We start from the raw sequence: 16761 nt of genomic DNA, 5'->3' as shown, positions 1-16761 counted from the left end.
CACAGTAAGAAATTTTATTATGGGAAGTTGTACATGTCATTATTACTTTACTACAGTGCTCAAAGCTTTGAGTTTCATTTACACAAATAAAGGCTTTTATTGGTATATTTACAAAAGACAATCTTACAAAAGACATATTTACAAAGACAAGTGTGAGGCTATGAGAGGGTCCAGCTTCCCAGCCAAGTCGGCTTTAAAACTGAACTAAACCAACACAAATAGAAACATGAAGATGCTGCAAAGTCCAAGGTGCTATGAGAGGAGTTATGGAAAGTCTGTGTCTGTGTGTGTCTGTCTGTGTGTGTGTGTGTGTGTCTGTGTGTGTCTGTGTGTGTGTCTGTGTGTGTGTCTGTGTGTGTGTCTGTGTGTGTGTCTGTGTGTGTGTCTGTGTGTGTGTGTCTGTGTGTGTGTGTCTGTGTGTGTGTGTCTGTGTGTGTGTGTCTGTGTGTGTGTGTCTGTGTGTGTGTGTCTGTGTGTGTGTGTGTGTCTGTGTGTGTTTCTCAGGACGAGACCTTCCTGCTGAGTGAGGAGATCTGCGTTAGGCAGCTGGTGATTCCGGGGGGTACAGGCCCCGTCGCCTCCCCACGCCACTCTGCCAGCGCTGCCAAGGCCTCTTTGGGGTTGCTAGGTGACAGGTCGTATATGGCATAGGCCGCCGCTAACTGCACTTCCCACAGCACCCCTAGCAACAGAAGGCAAACAACGACATCAGAAAAGGAAGATCACAAAACTGTTAGCATTCAACAAATTGAATTATCTATTAGCACATATTAGAACAGTCTAGTATTAAACATACTACTCAGTAACTCATTTAGAAACTATTAGTATTATATTAACCACTATTATTAGTTATTACAGTGTTATTAGCATTACATTAACCCCATGTAACAGGATGCTCACAAATCTACATTTATTTTTCAACCCCTTTTTATCTGGGCTTTTTGCTGTTGTTTTTTATTCAGAATGCTCCTGTGTGTTTCATGGATATTTTGTTCACTGTAAGCAATACTGTAAAACTTTTTCTGTTCTATCATACTGTAAACAGTATTTCTACTGTACCTCCTGTAGTAAACAGTAGAGGGAAAAAAATGATTTGCTTTTTACTGGAATGCTTTTGAATGTGAGCATTACATGTGGCCATACAGTTCTCAACCGAGAAATTTAGTGTAAAAACGGTGGATAGCATGTTTTGCATGCAAATACCTGTAAAACTGAAACATAAAAGTCTATGCAGTTTTTGTAATGTCAACAATAGCCAGTATTTTGAAACCTGGTGTACTTTGATTGAATGCATGTTGAAAACAAGTGTTATTCTTTGACAGAATAATTTCATTTTGAGTCAGATTTCCAGTGTTTTGGTAAAGTTAGTGTGTGCAGAGAAAGATGTGTACTGTTTTGAAATGAAGAGTTAGTATATATTTAACAACATGTGTTTTTGAGAAAAAAATTAGGTAACACTTTACTTGACAGTATCGACATAAGAGTGACATGACACTGGCATGAACACATGACACTGTCATGACACATGAAACCTAACCCTAACCCTAACCTCTAACCCTATCCCCAACCCCAACCCCAACCCATAACCCCAACCCTAACCATCACTCTAAACCTAACCCTAACCCTTAACCTAACTTGTTATGACAAAAACCGAATGTCACTTAATAACATAAGCGTTATGTCAAACGTTTATGACACATTCATGACAGTGTCATGCCACTCTTATGTCAAAACTGTCGAGTGAAGTGTAACCGAAAATTATCCATTTGGCCAATTGTGTTTTGTACTTGTGAGTCTGTGTTAAGAGTTTAGAAAAACGATCTGAAGTATGGGTAAGCGCTTGTTAGCGGTTGAAAAAAACTGTAATAAACCCGTTTAGAAATCATTTGTATACCCGCTCCCCCTAGTGTCCCCAGGCGGAAAACCAACTTTGCAAATTTCAGACTACCGTCCCAGTAAGAGAAGTGAGAAACAAGAAACTTGTTTGAAATCGTGTTTCTTACATTGTAACATCCACATTGTTCTGCTATGCTAAGCGTTTCGCTAGCTTGTAAACAAATCCATGTGCTTTATTGTTACAATTTCCACTGTTTGAAATAGCATAATGCACAACTTCTCCAGCAGAGGGGGAAATACAGCTAATCCTGCCAAGTTTCCTTTTAAGTCTGAATTAGTGAATGTGAGGCATTACTCTGGAAAGCGCTTTGAGTGTGAGGGGGCTCTATACTGTAAACGCAGTCCATTTACCAATCGCCTCTTGGCTTAAACCCCCACAGGTGTGGTAGGTTTACTCCCAAAAGCCAGATACTTGTTATATGATGAGCAGACACTGGTCAGAGCTGCGCCACTGGCTACATTTACCAGCCCCAAACTCCTGCGTTTGTTCCATGTGCTCAGTTACAGATGCACACGCGCACACGCACGCACACACACACAAACCTTCAGCCTGTCCTTGCTTGCCGAGCATGTTGATGACGGAGGCCATCTTGCGGACGGCAGCTGAGTACTTCTCCTTAATGCCCTGCTGCCCCAGTCTCCCTAGAACAGAGAAGAGCAGCATGGTTGTCGTCATTAGAACAGAGAAGAGCAGCATGGTTGTCGTCATTAGAACAGAGAAAAAGCAGCGTGGTTCTCGTCATTACAACAGAGAAAGCAGCGTGGTTCTCCTCATTAGAACAGAGAAAAAGCAACGTGGTTCTCGTCATTAGAACAGAGAAAAAGCAACGTGGTTCTCCTCATTAGAACAGAGAAAAAGCAGCGTGGTTCTCGTCATTAGAACAGAGAAAGCAGCGTGGTTCTCCTCATTAGAACAGATAAAAAGCAACGTGGTTCTCGTCATTAAAACAGAGAAAAAGCAACGTGGTTCTCCTCATTAGAACAGAGAAAAAGCAGCGTGGTTCTCGTCATTAGAACAGAGAAAGCAGCGTGGTTCTCGTCATTACAACAGAGAAAGCAGCGTGGTTCTCATCATTAGAACAGAGAAAGCAGCGTGGTTCTCGTCATTACAACAGAGAAGAGCAGCGTGGTTGTCGTCACTGTTGATGCATGGAGCCTCTAGATGAAGCCTACACAGCAAAAGCATGGCTATGTCCCTCCTGACAAACTAACGTACCGATCAGTCGGAGAACCGCGGCCACAGTCACGTCCTGGATGGGACCCTTCGGTGTCCGCGGCTGGGTCACCCATGCATTCATTATGGGCCAAAGGTCATTGCTGCAGTGGAAAAAATGACAAGAGGAGGAGGAGGAGGAAGAGGAGGCAGAAAATGGGGAAGAGAGACAGGTCTTCATTAAAACAGTGCATGACTTACAATCTATCACACAGCAACAAATCCTAACATTGCTTGACAGAGTTCATGATGCACAAGGCGACTTTTTGACCAATGTTGCTCTGCCACTTTACAATTGATATGCGGCAACAACTGCCTTCTGGAGAACTTCCATCATCAGTAGATATGGGGCAGAGCTCATGTACCTGGTCACGTGGTTGCCCATATGGTGGCAACATTGCTCAAAAAGTTGCCTTATGTGATAACTATTAGTGCCATGAGCTCCGGTACCGGATGATGTTGTCATGCGTCCACTTCCACTTCTGATGCGCACACAGGAGGTCAAGGGTGAAGATGTACTCCCACGACGTGGGGCAAAGGTCGTCACCGTGGCGACTGTGGGGCTGAAACTGCATGTTCTCTCCAGTGCGTAGGGCCATCATTGTGCTGTTAATCAGCTGAGGTATGTCACAGGGAGGGTTCTGTAGAGCAGAGCATTTTAAGAAAGTAATTCTTACATTATATTTTTCTAAATAATAAAAATGCATAGCACAATTTATTTTTGCTCCATTGTAGTTCTGCATTGCCTGGTCAAGATCAATCAAACAATACAAGCCATAATAATGAGGCTGTTGAAGGAACATGCAGAAAGTAGTTTTATGATCTCTGTTCCTTCCTTCTCAACATTCTGATTCTGTTCCTCGTCTCTGAAGACACCTACTCTCTGTAATGTAGTCAATGAGGCTAGTCTAGTTCAGTTGTGGAAAACACATGCAGACAGTTTTTGTGAATGCTAAACTAAAACTTTCTCATCTCCTGCTCCTGGCTTGATAAATGTGACCTGGCCATTAGCATTTATAGGGAGGACGAGGCCCTCTTCACGCTGCGCCTGATTCATTCAAATGTATGTACACAGAGTACGACAGAACGCTTCGTCCTTATCCGTATCTGAATTGAAAATGTTGAGCATAAAACGAGCCTTTACTGACCGAGTCCCAGTGGAGGTAGGCGTTGAGACAGCGGAGGATGTCGCCCTGCGCTCGTGTGCGGGCGACGGAGCGGATGGCTCTGCACAGGGTGCTCTCACGGGTCAGCAAGCTAGGCCAGGTGGTCACCATGAACAGGAGGTGTTTGGCAGCGTCCGGGAAGTCTGCTCAGACACACAGACACACACACACACACACACACACACACTTCAGTATTAGCATACACACACAGACGGGGTACATATCTTTCTAATACAGCCAAACAGAATGTGCATTTTATATTGACAGCTGACCTTCTTTCAGGAGACTATAGGCCAGGGTGTTGGCCTTGAGCCGATCTTTGTTCTGGCGGCACAGTGCGGTATAGACTCGACAGAGGCTCTGGAGGTGATCCCCACCCAAAGTCGTCCTCTCTGCCTTCAGCTGAGCCAAAATGGCTGACAGGAAGTCCTCGGTCAAAGACTGAAAGGACACACATCATTAGTGTTGGGCAGATAGGGCTCAGATAGCGACGGCTTATTGTACTGGCAGCTGAAAAGGGGCATTTATTCACATCTCAGGACATTCACAGGACTTTGAAGCACTCATACACATGGGGGGGGGGGGGGACTCTGTGCCTGAAGTTAGCAGAAACTTTTGAAGCTGTTCTATTTAATTATGTATCAAATCCAAAACAACCTGGACCAACAGTGCCTGAGGACTTTAAGCACTGCATTCATTCAGCCCTTCACACAGATAGGTATGGCCAGTGCCACTCGGCTGTCCTTGCCTATGGACAGCCAGCACAGTGGACCATAGCCTGACTAATCAGCATGACATTCACGATTAAAGAGATGCATGTTTTAACACTCTCCAACACGCTTTGATAACTTAAATGTGCATTCATTTCACTGGCAACAGACAAACCTGAATAAAATATGAAAGCTTGGTTGAATTTTTGCCAATGGATATGAAATATATATATGAGGCTATATATATATATATATATATATATATGAAAGATAATGATGAGATGCTTCTCAGCAACACACTAAAGGAGAATTCCAGCCTGAACCCTATTGTTTGATGTCTTCAGGAACTTTCAATAAGACAAAAATGATAATAGGGCCCCAAGTTGAAAAATACCAGAAATGTCCTTTAACACAAAATTCTCTATTTGTAGGTGTAGTTGTACTGTCCAAAAAAAAACTTCTTTCAAATGCCTTTTGATTTGGTAACATAAGAGGGTAGGATTGCTACTAACCTTATGTGTTGTGCAGAAATCGGAAACCAACTCCTTCTCTTCATCTCGTAGTATGGGGACAGAAGAGATCCTTTTAATGAAGACATGACTTTTAACCACTACCAGCAAATCAAAGCAAGAGCTTCCAAGTTTTGCCAGAGCCTGAGAAATAACACATTCTTTGCTGCTTCCTGCATTGTCCAGTGGAGTAATCCGATCATTCTTTACAACGTGCAAGCCGTTAGGGGTCTGTGGCTGTTTCGATTCCCTGTCGGTCGGTAAGGGCTCTATGGCGAGGTCTGACGGCGGTCTTGCGCTAACAGTCACAGGAGAGTTGCCTAGGCGTAACTTTTTGGCACTCTTTGGCAAAAGCACGTTGGTCCCGGACCGCTTGCCCGCCTGCTGGGTTTTGGTGAAGGCCGTGGTCACCGAGTTGAAGCCGGACGCCGCGTGGCTGCCGGGCGCCTGAGGGGGCGTGCTGGGTTCCGGAGCCGGGGCGGGACCGGGCCGGACGAGGTTGCAGACGTTCCCGCGCAGGATGTTGAGCGTCCGCGCCTGAGCCGACAGCTCCGGGTACATGGAGTCCAGCATCTGCATGGAGTTCTCCTGGGCCGGGGCGGGCGTGGCGGGAGACGTGGGGTTCAGCGGCGCCGGGTGCCTGCAGGGGACCGGCACGGCGTGTTTGGGCGTGGCCGAGCCGAACTGCAGCGGGGAGGAGTGGACGCTTTTGCAGGGGGACGGGGTGGTCGGGGTGGCGGTAGCCGCGGTGGTGGTGGTGGCGGGGGAGAAGGAGATCTTCTGCGGGCCGTTCCGGAGTGCCAAGTTAGCGGAGGGCATCGCCGCAGCCCCCTCGGAGCCATCTGGTGACGCTGCGAGTCCACGCGGGTCCAGTCTACCGGGCTTGGGAGGGGTGGACATCAGAGGAGGAAGCAGAGGGCGCAGAGGGGGGCCCATCATCGAGCGAATGTTTCGGACCGACTCCCTAGGAGAGATTAAGGACGCTGTAGAGAGAGGCTGAAGAGATTCCAGCAGGCCTTTGACCCTGGTGTAGCTGCCCTCGTCCTCTGATGCACAATGTGAGCCTCCAAAGCCATTTGTATGGACTACTCCATCAGCTGAATGCTTGAGTGTGGCTGTGCCATTGGTGATGACCGGCCTGTCTGGAGATTGAACATCGGGCACACGTGCGTCCTCCTCTTGCATGTGTCCATTGGAGTTCTCTTGTGTACGCTGTGGATGCTCCTGCATCTGCTCTTCCACCTCAGGCTGTGGGTCTTCTTGACTCTGGAGCGCTGGAGGAGCATCAACGCTATTTGTCGTCGTATCTCCACGGCTCACACGTGACCGTTCGGTGTTTTTGTTAGTCACAAGGTCAACGTCGTCATCAACACACCAGACATCCACACCATCCCGCGCCACTGGACTGCTTGGAGTTTGAGTATCTGTACCACATGTGAGATCCTTTGAGGGTTTCTCTTTCGATCCCCTCTCCACCGAGGTGCCGTTAATGCTTCCAGCGGGCTGCTGGCTCTCCCGTCGGGAGTGGGCTACGCGGACCTTGCGCTGCGGAGTGCGGTAATCCTCGGAGGATTCGATGTCCCCACACACGTCCGCCGAGGGTTTCCCCCTGCGAGCTCCACACGTGCCCTTAGACAGGTCTGCGTTGCTTCTCACATCAGTAGACGTCTGATGTTGTCCATTCTGACACTCGTCTCTCAAAGCTGTATTCCCCACATCAGGAGTGTAACTGGAGGAATTCTGCTTCTGTTCTCTTCTGATTCTAGAATTCACTGGGCCATGATGATTCGGACATTGTCCATTCTGTCCCACTCCAGAGGACACAGTGTTCTGGACCTCATTCTGGTTCAGATCATGGGTGTTCTGTATTCCATTCAATGACTCTGACCCCAGAGCCTCACCAGTGCATTTCTTACTAATTCTCGCAATTTGATCTTTGACTTGAGGTTTCGGAGTTGAGGCAAAGTCCGTCAAAGGAGGTTGTATATATGATATTTGCTCTTCATGCAGCTCAACATTGCACACCATCATCTCTGAGTCGTCTACAGGCTTAAGAGTAGCAGGGCCATTTCTCAGAGGACTGTCTTTGAGTTCAGTGTTATCCTCTTTGGTCTCCAAGAGCCCGACCCCATTTGTAACTCCAAACCCAGAGCTGTGATATGGTTCTGTGCCGGACCCAACAGCAGGGTCAGTGTGAACACCTTCCAGGCCGTCCACTGAAGTGGGGTCCCACTCCATATCAGCAGTGCCATCACCACACGCCTCCGCTGAAGGCATCACCACATCCCTGACCACCTCAGACTCCATGACATCATCAACGCTCGCCATCTCTTCCCCATGTCCTTCTCGCTCACCAGGGGACCCAGCGCTCGTCGGCACAGGAGCCGCAGTCCTTCTGCTCTTTCCGTTAATGCGGAGACAGACAGCCTCGCTTTTCCGGTCTGTGGTTTGTCCGTGTGTGTCGGAGAGGGAGGTCTGATGGAACTTGACCTCAGGCGGGGACTCAGGAGAGCGGAGCTGACCGTTCGTCTTGAGGCCGTTAGCGAGGAACGCGGCCTCCTTCACGTCCTCCTGCTTGAATGTCTGGAGCTCTTCCTCGTCCTCCTCGTCTGATAACTGCAAGTCTTCCTCCACGTTACTCTGAAAAGGGTAAACACAAAAAGATTTCAGCAGAATGTCAAAATGCAAATAAATAAGCATTAACACAAAGCAAGATGCTGCATCCTCTATGGGACTACAGTGGGATAATGAATGGTCATAGTCTGTCAGTTTTCCCATATTGTAAACCATTTAAAAAACAAACAAATCGTCTTTATCCTTTAACCCTTGCTAAAAATCTTTCTTTAGATGCTCTAACAATTACAATTCATACAGAGATGAATAGCACAACCATCTAAATAATATTTTTTGAGAAGTAAAAATTATCATTTAGATGGTCATGTTATTAAATGATCATTTCCAACGAACAGAGCGGAAGTTGCGTGGAGAGAGGAGGGCAAGTGGCCGGCGGTGACGCATACCCTCTGAAGGACAGGGCTGGGAATAGGTGAGAGCAGAGGGGGCAGCCATCTGAACAAGTCCAAAACCTCCTCCGCTGGCAAAGGGGCTTTCCCACAGGGGGCAGCTGGCCTGGCAGGGGTTGGGACAGGGGTTCTTGGCACATTGGCAGGAGACAGAGGAACAGGTGACATGTGAAGACGTTCCTTAGGCACTGGAACCCCAGCCGGACTAACTGGTCGAACCAAAGGAGAGTGACACGTCAAGGATCCTGATATGCAGAAACACAGAAGGGACAAAAATCACAGTTAAAATCGCTGGAATATACTGCAGAGAATGTTCAGATAGTAATACATTAAAATATTCTTAATGCTGAAGTCAATGTGACTGAGTTGGTAGTGAAGGTGCCACACACTGAAAAACATTATCTGTGCAATGATATACACCGATTTGGATAAAAGTGTCGGCTAAAATGGTGAATAAATGTACATGAATAGTTGTGCTACATTTCACTGTGGCAAAGAAATAAGCAGGCGTGCAGCTGAAGATGCCAGACAGCAGCTGACTCTGAAAAAGAGAATGAGAATACACGGAGCGTGCTTACCTAGCTGGGGAGGCATTTCGGACAGTGATGGGGGCAGCACACACTGCCAAAGGCCGGTCACCAGCTCCCTTATTTTGCCTGTCAAACAATCAAGACGACTTCAACAACAGAAAAAACACTGCAGGACCTCAACAGGCACAAAACAATTTACACCACACAAAGACATAGGCAACTGAATTCTGTTTCTCTTGTATGCAACCCAGTCCAAAAGCATGGCTTTCTCTGCTGATGCGTCATTAGGGCTAAATGTTGAGCTTACGTAGGTCCATCATGCTCTCCTCTGTAGGGTCGGTCTGCACCAGCACACTGGCCGTGCGTGTGGGGTTTGTCTGCACGGCTGTGCTGCACCTCTCGGCGGTCTCCGTCTGCACCACTGTGCTGCATAGCTCTATGGGAATGCACAGATCACATAAAACGGGGGTACTCAACTGCAAACTTTTAAGAGGTTGATCGCCATTGACAAGTCAGCAGTGGACAGTCAACTTGCAAAAACCTTGTCAGCCACTACTAAGGTAGCCGGTCTTACCTTTCCTTTCGGTTTGTGTTCCAGAGCTCTTCTTTTCTGTAGAAACGACGAGATGTTAAATTAACATGAAGATATTCACTTAGTAATAAGTCACTGACAATCCTCTACTTCCATCAATACTAGTTTCTTTCATATAACAATGTATCTTACCTTTGTTTATTTCTTTTTCCAGTTTTTGCAGCTTTTTCTGTTGAAAGAGTGTATTAATGAGTGAATTGGTAGATTGATAGTGATAATTAAAACTTCCAGTGATTGCAAAGGAGGAAACTTACTTGTGTTTGCTGCAGTTTATTCTCCAAGGATTCATTTTCATTTTGGAGCGAGGTGACAACAGCACTCTGCTTGAGATTTGAGTCTAGACAAACACACACATACATGTACTTTGTCATTTGAAAAACGTTGTTATGTAATAAATGAATCAGTGATTCTATGACTAATGTGTAACATAGAGGTAAATATTAGATTCACCAACCTTGTAGAATTTTGAGTTGAAAAATAATTCTGTCCTTCCTGAAAGAGAGGGAGGGTGTGAGAGAGAGGATAAGTGAAAATGAAAGAGAGGAAAGAGAGAAATAGAGGGGTGCAAACCTTAGATCTGATTAACTATATATAGCATCACATGTAAATCACTAGTTAATTGGGCATGCCAACAATGGATAGAGCTGAGATACAACGTCGAGCATCACTACACAACTATCCATTACAGGTTAATTTTCCATACAATATGCATGTGAAAAGAGCTAAGTTAGCAGCGAGTGGTTTCTGAAATGCTAACTCACAAAGTCTGGGCCTCAGGGTCCCTGTTCCTCAGGTCTGCTGGTCCATCTTGGCATTGCTTCAGAAAACCCTATTTCAACGACAATGACAATTAAGAGGTGGCCCAAAGATGTGAGCTTTAAACTTGAAATTTGATTGTTCTGAATTATGAATGTTCTCAATATTACAAAGCCGGTTTTTCGGTATTGAATGTCAAAATTACTACTTTATGTCTATAAGAGAACGTACCTTTGTCCTCTGCAGTTCCTCTTGCATATACACATCTTCCTTGTGTAGGCTATCAAAAGGAGCCACGTTCAGGAGCAACTCGTCTAGGTGACTGTGGAGGTCAGCATTTTCCCTGCAATTAAGGGGATTCGAGCCATCAAGATGCAGCTTTATTTTATTGGCCAAGATATTGACACACACACAAGGCATTTGTGGGATCGTTCTGCAACATGACAAGTTACAATCACTTACAACTAGGCAATCACTAATATTAACTGTCCAATTATTGTTATTACTTTTATTATTATTACAGTCTAGAATGATGAATGTATGTATACTGGACTCCAATATAGCCAATGCAGCCATCATTCTCCAGTTTTACACTAGCATAGCCATCATAGCAGACAGACATTAAGCATACATTATAAACGGATAAGCATCCACAAATATACATAAGCATACAGTATATAAATCAAAGTTTAAATCATTCTCATAGTTTAGTTCAGACTATTTTCCCAATAAAGGAAAACACGCCATGGATAGGTCACATCCTTCTTAAGCACTCTCAAATATGGTATTTAGTGTTAAAGTAATGAGAGATCAGTAAGTGTTGCCTTACCTCTGCGTTTTCTGAAGCTGTATTAAAGAGTCAAGGCTAACTGACAATATGCAGATCATCAAACACATAACTCACACAAGTACAACCATTCCGGAGTAATTGATGCATTTAAAAAATTTCCTCTGAAAATGTAGTACAAAGCGTAAAGCAGAAGAATATGTCTGGGCCTGAAGTTATCAAAAACTTTTGAATCTGTAATTATCTATTTTCAATTCAGGCACAGTACCAGAGTACTTTAAGCCCTGGCTGTAATCCTTGGGGCCAAGAATGTATGACAACAATGAAAGCCTAGAGATATATCTGTAGCCTAAAGCGAAATCATTTCCAACTGATACCTCGATATGAGATTGTAATTTTCATATTATAGCAATGACATATTAACAAATGAACAGAAGGAAGTGTGAAAGGATATCATCGCATTTGTCTTTGAACTCGTTCAATACTTTACTGTGGAAGGAAAGACAATAGACCAATGTTACCATCACAGTCTGAGAACCACCATTCAACCAGCTCTAACATCAGCTGAATAAACGTGCAAATAAACACAACGCACATTGACATTTAAATGACAACTCACTCTGTTTCGATGATCTTCTGCTTTAGTGCCAAAAACGATGTCATGTATTCGTGCAGTGTCTGAGAACAGAAACACATACACTCCAAAATTAGGCACCCAAGCACAACACGACATATAACATATAGAAGCGTTAGCAAGTTGGCTACAGCTAACTCCATGCTTAACCTTAAGTTTTTGCATTCTCTGTATCGCCATTCTGGTAACATTGACATTTGGTACACATGCCCAACCAAATAGCCAAACACTATATTCCTTTGCCGGCAATAATAACACAATAATAACACAATAAAGTCGCTAGCCAGTAACGTTACGTTAATGTAATTTCACCTCATTCAACACAGCGCAGTTTTGACAAGTTCCAGCCGTTCCGTCTGGAGCAACTCCTGCAGTTCTCGCCTGAGTCTCTCCGGGCATCATGGTAACTTAGGGACACCACGGGGGTTTTAAAATGTGAAAAACCACTCACAAACATGAATGAATGCGTTAATGCCACAAACTAGAACTTCTACAAGAGCATGGAGCCCAAAACGAATTTGCAGTGTTTGCTTGGGGTCCGACATAAGGACCTTAGGTGTCCATCTTAATGCCGGATTCAAACTCTCGAAAAAACTAGATGTGTGGGAGCTACTATGTGTATTATATTTCCATTAAGAATAAATTAAGATGTATTATGTGACGCAGAATATATTGTATGATTAAGCAGTATTTCGTAAACTAATTGGACAATGTGGCCTGCCAGGCAAAGTATTAGGACCACTATCAACATCATTTGGGACGCTGTTATTGTGCGTCATTACTTCTTTTAACATTGTCGCACAGTCAACGTTGCAGTAGGAGTGAGTGCAATGACCACATGTCCAAAGAAAGATCGAAAGGAATGTCCAGTAGCCCGTGTATTTTTGGTCTAGCTCTCCAGCAGGAGAGTTACTAGTTTCTGATTTAAGACACGTGCAAAACAGGTAGGATGGCGTCAGACCTTTCTCAGCTTAAAGTTGGTTTCATTGGTGCAGGGAACATGGCCTATGGCATAGTTAAGGGAATCCTCAAATCAGGTTACATCATCCCTGCAAATGTTACAGTGAGTGCGCCGTCAGCCAACAACTTCGCTAGATTCCAGGAGATGGGTGTGCATCTTGTGCACTCAAATGTGGACACCGTGTCTGGGACACAGTTGGTCTTTCTAGCAGTGAAGCCCCATCTCATCCGTACAGTTGTCACTGAAGTCTTACCCCATTTAACAGAGCGACACACCATCGTTTCAGTTGCTGCTGGTGTCACACTGGAGACGCTAGAGCAACTCTTGCCGGCTGAAGTCGGAACTGTGCGCCTGATGCCGAACCTACCCTGCGTGCTCCAGGAGGGGGCGCTGTTGTTCGCCAGGGGATCGACCGCCACACCGGAGACGGGCACCCTGCTGAAGTGCTTGCTCTCTGCCTGTGGGGCCGTGGAGGAGGGACCAGAGAGCTGGATCGACATTCACACGGGTCTAAGTGGCAGCGGGGTGGCATTTGTGTACCTGTTCGCTGAGGCGATGGCCGAGGGGGCTGTGAAGATGGGCATGCCCAGTGTGCTCGCCCAACGCATCGCTGCACAGACCATCCTGGGCGCAGGGCATATGCTGAGGGATTCTGGGAAGCCAGCGGCAGTGTTGCGGGGAGAGGTGTGCACACCAGGTGGCACCACTATCTATGGCCTCCACGCCCTGGAGAAGGGCGGCGTGAGATCAGCTGCTATGTCCGCTGTGGAAGCCGCCACTGAGAGGGCACGAGAACTTGGGCGAAAATAATTAATATCACATGTTCTCAGTACTGAATATCACACATACATATCCTGCAGGATTAATTATTGCACATAAGTGTGCCATTCTCAATAAATGAATGTTTACAACTTTTGGCACTTTGCATGTACACTTGAACTGTATGCCATTCTTCCAATTAAGTAAAAAAAAAATTGAAAATTAATAGAATGCCCTGCTCTCTCATTATGCATGGCCACACATGAGTCATGATCATATTTACTTCAAAGTATGGCTAAAGCCTTACTTCAAAGTAACATGAGATTTTTTTCCAACTTCAGACATGTCCAGAAGGGATTGTAAAAGAGAAAAGTTGTATCTAACACTTTCAACATAAGGCTGCATGCAACATGGTAAAAAACTAGGGCTTTGATGAATGAGAATTAAATTATGAAGTCATAATCAATTATGACTTCCAACAGTAATGAAAAAACCTAATATAATATAATGATATAACAATTATTTCGATGCATTCTGTTTTACAACAATGCTATCATTTTGTATTGAGTTATTAATACAGTATGCCACTTTGCTTCACAATGGTAGTACATTTTACAGATACTTTTTATTCAATCCCCATGCAGCATCTCCATTGGCCACCCTTTAAGTCCAACCGGGAATTCACACATTCCAGTTATTGTGGCAGTAGATTTCAAGCCTGTGAAGAACACATTCCCAGAAAATGCCGTTGCAATGAAGTAATATAGAAAAATGTTATGTTAGGAATGTCAGGATGAGGACTTTATCCCATTCTGAGTGCTTTGCATGTCTGAGGCCCCGGGTTCAATCCTTTGGTGTCTCCATTGACGCTTCAAGATCAGCCGGGAATGACTGCTTACACCTCATAAGGACCTAGTAGCGCCCCATTTAGACCTGTTTTAACATATCATGTAAGTGACCCAATCACTCCCTCAATGCGCATTCCCTCACTGCTCAGACCTCATTTTGAGGCTCTCTGGCTCGGCCACATTGTGACCACATTCTTATTTTGCATGACAATGCTATGAATACAGCTTTGCAGGAACTCTTATAATCACCGTCAGTTCATCCAAAATGTAAGAGAATGGTCAAGTATCCTTATCCTTACATTAACCCCATACCAAATGTCAAGATAAAATATACAGTCATGTTTATTTTTTAACGACAAAGCACAAACAATTTTCAGTGTTAAATAGGTTATTAATCACGTCTGAGACACCTTGAGTAGCTTAGGCAACAAGGCTATATGTCACATGTACGTAGGGAGTTAATGACCCAAAGGCAAATACTCTTCAATGGTATGGAAATGTAGGTTACATAGGCCTACCGTCTTCTTTTTTAAGATGTGGAATGTGACTTCCACACCCTAGAACTCACCCAGACCACATGTTAATACCACCAGGTCTAAACAGGGAGAGTATGTGGAAGTGGAATTCAAACATCTGAACATTGTATGAGCTCATGCTTTGCATGTACAGTACGAGGCCTGAGTTCATGACCATTACATTTTTACTACTGTATGCTTTTGAGAGTCCACCTAACAGGCATGCAATGTACCTTTAAATGTTCAAAACAGTTTTACAAGCAGTTGGAAAGATGAATTCTCAACATATTGCCCTGGAACAGCATAAAAGGATATTCTCTATCAATCTAAAGAAAGCATGTCACTTAACCACTCAGTGGTTAACTAATCTGGACATTTGAAACAATATAGTTTGGGCCTCCGTCTGATGTGTTGAGTGGGGGATGTAGCTCAGTGGTAGAGCGCATGCTTTGCATGTATGAGGCCCCGGGTTCAATCCCCGGCATCTCCAGTGGTCACTCTTTATGACCAGTGTCAGTGGAATGGCTGATGACATCTAAGGATGGAATGCAGAGTAAATGGGGATTTTGTCCTTGACTTTATCCTTCTATGCCAACATACAGTGTGCCAGACACAATACTACATAGCAAGATTGGCAAAAAAAAAGAAAAAAGAAATCTGTTTGCATACAACCATGCCAACAGCGAATTAATCCTGCCAGAAACGTGCACAATAGGAGGTTGTGTGAAGAACCATATGTATGTGTACTCACAGTTCCTCTGTGTATATGTAATTATTTTAGGAACCCTGTAGCTTAAGTCTGACAAGTTTTCAATTTAAGTTTTACTCGTATTTTGGCCATGTATCCTTTTTGAGAGTCCTCTTAGCAGACTAGACTCACAATGTCCCTGTAAATATCCCATCGGGGCTGTAGCTCAGTGGTAGAGCGCATGCTTTGCATGTATGAGGCCCCGGGTTCAATCCCCGGCATCTCCATTGGTCACTCTTTATGAGTGGACTGTCTCAAAGGCTCAGATCAGATCATGCCGACTTACAAGCACCGCATGCACTAGATCACCGTGTTGACTTGTGTTTACCACGCTTGTGGATAAAAAGTTGCATTATACAGGTTATTCTGTATCAATTCAAGTTCTTTCAGAACTTGTAAAAGTATTAATATCTGAATTAGGCAAATTAATGATCCAATCAGGATTTCCTTATAAACAAATTTAATATACAAGGGCTCCATACCCACACAGAAAGTTGACTGTCAGAAATAAGAAATGACCACAGCAATAAAGAGGAATGACAGAAGAATTTGTCTGTATTTATTGGCAGAGAACCCATCATGTGTGTGTAGGGGGGTGGGTCTGGGACGCCAGATACCACTGTTGAGCATTCTGGAGGTGTCATGGGCCTAATTCAATGCAACACAAATGAAGTAAGGTGTTTGCTTGATAACCCCAGTGAAATGCACTTGAAGGCTGTTGGTGATGTTTTTTGCCCACAAAGGTTGATTTGTTAGTGGTTTTGTTTTTGATGGTAAATAGGCTTTGTCGTTGATTGGCTGCTGTGTGCAAATCCCCTATATACAGTATATGATTCAGATTAATCCTTATCTTATTGTTTGGTGTTTTTCATTTCTCACAAACAGGGTTCAGCTAGTCAAAGTAAATGTCCTCGCCAAATACAACCAATGTTGGAGTACCCCAGGGCTGTATTAGCTCCCCTGTGTTGTTCACTTTATATACTGTACATCCGACTGCACCACTAGTTTTCCAAACCAGTTTCTGTTAAAATATTCACATGACTCCACTCTATTGACCCTGTCTACCAAATGTGATGACTCTCCACTGTACCAGGGCAACGTGGATTGGTTAGAA

General features: G+C 44.5%; 2 protein-coding genes and 2 non-coding genes across 4 annotated transcripts; 3 read left to right on the top strand and 1 right to left on the bottom strand.

Moving 5' to 3' along the window:
* On the bottom strand, positions 1-12341 carry ice1 (KIAA0947-like (H. sapiens)). The gene is made up of 20 exons (XM_076279646.1): positions 12129-12341; positions 11802-11860; positions 11637-11671; positions 11225-11243; positions 10627-10738; positions 10401-10468; positions 10094-10131; positions 9894-9976; positions 9772-9823; positions 9622-9657; positions 9355-9483; positions 9096-9173; positions 8515-8762; positions 5498-8134; positions 4548-4716; positions 4258-4418; positions 3560-3750; positions 3113-3213; positions 2440-2538; positions 1-682 (listed from the first exon to the last, which is right to left on the bottom strand). Exons 1-20 carry the CDS (start codon positions 12216-12218, stop codon positions 501-503), a joined length of 4587 nt encoding a protein of 1528 aa, XP_076135761.1. The 5' UTR covers positions 12219-12341; the 3' UTR covers positions 1-500.
* A 278-nt stretch (positions 12342-12619) lies between these two features.
* pycr3 (pyrroline-5-carboxylate reductase 3) lies at positions 12620-13690 on the top strand. The gene has a single exon (XM_076279406.1). It carries the CDS (start codon positions 12766-12768, stop codon positions 13585-13587), a length of 822 nt encoding a protein of 273 aa, XP_076135521.1. The 5' UTR covers positions 12620-12765; the 3' UTR covers positions 13588-13690.
* Positions 13691-15317: 1627 nt separating this feature from the next.
* trnaa-ugc (transfer RNA alanine (anticodon UGC)) lies at positions 15318-15389 on the top strand. The gene has a single exon. It is a non-coding gene; the product is annotated as a tRNA-Ala (tRNA).
* A 413-nt stretch (positions 15390-15802) lies between these two features.
* Positions 15803-15874, top strand: trnaa-ugc (transfer RNA alanine (anticodon UGC)). The gene has a single exon. It is a non-coding gene; the product is annotated as a tRNA-Ala (tRNA).
* Positions 15875-16761: the final 887 nt, after the last annotated feature.

This window comes from Alosa pseudoharengus, unplaced genomic scaffold (genome assembly GCF_046254945.1).
Source record: "Alosa pseudoharengus isolate Yale_2024_CS ecotype anadromous, Long Island Sound unplaced genomic scaffold, YU_APseudo_1.1 YU_APseudo_1.1_scf_12, whole genome shotgun sequence".
Lineage (NCBI taxonomy): Eukaryota > Metazoa > Chordata > Actinopteri > Clupeiformes > Clupeidae > Alosa > Alosa pseudoharengus.
Note: the sequence above shows the minus strand (reverse complement) of the source record. Positions and strands in the feature narration are given on the sequence as shown.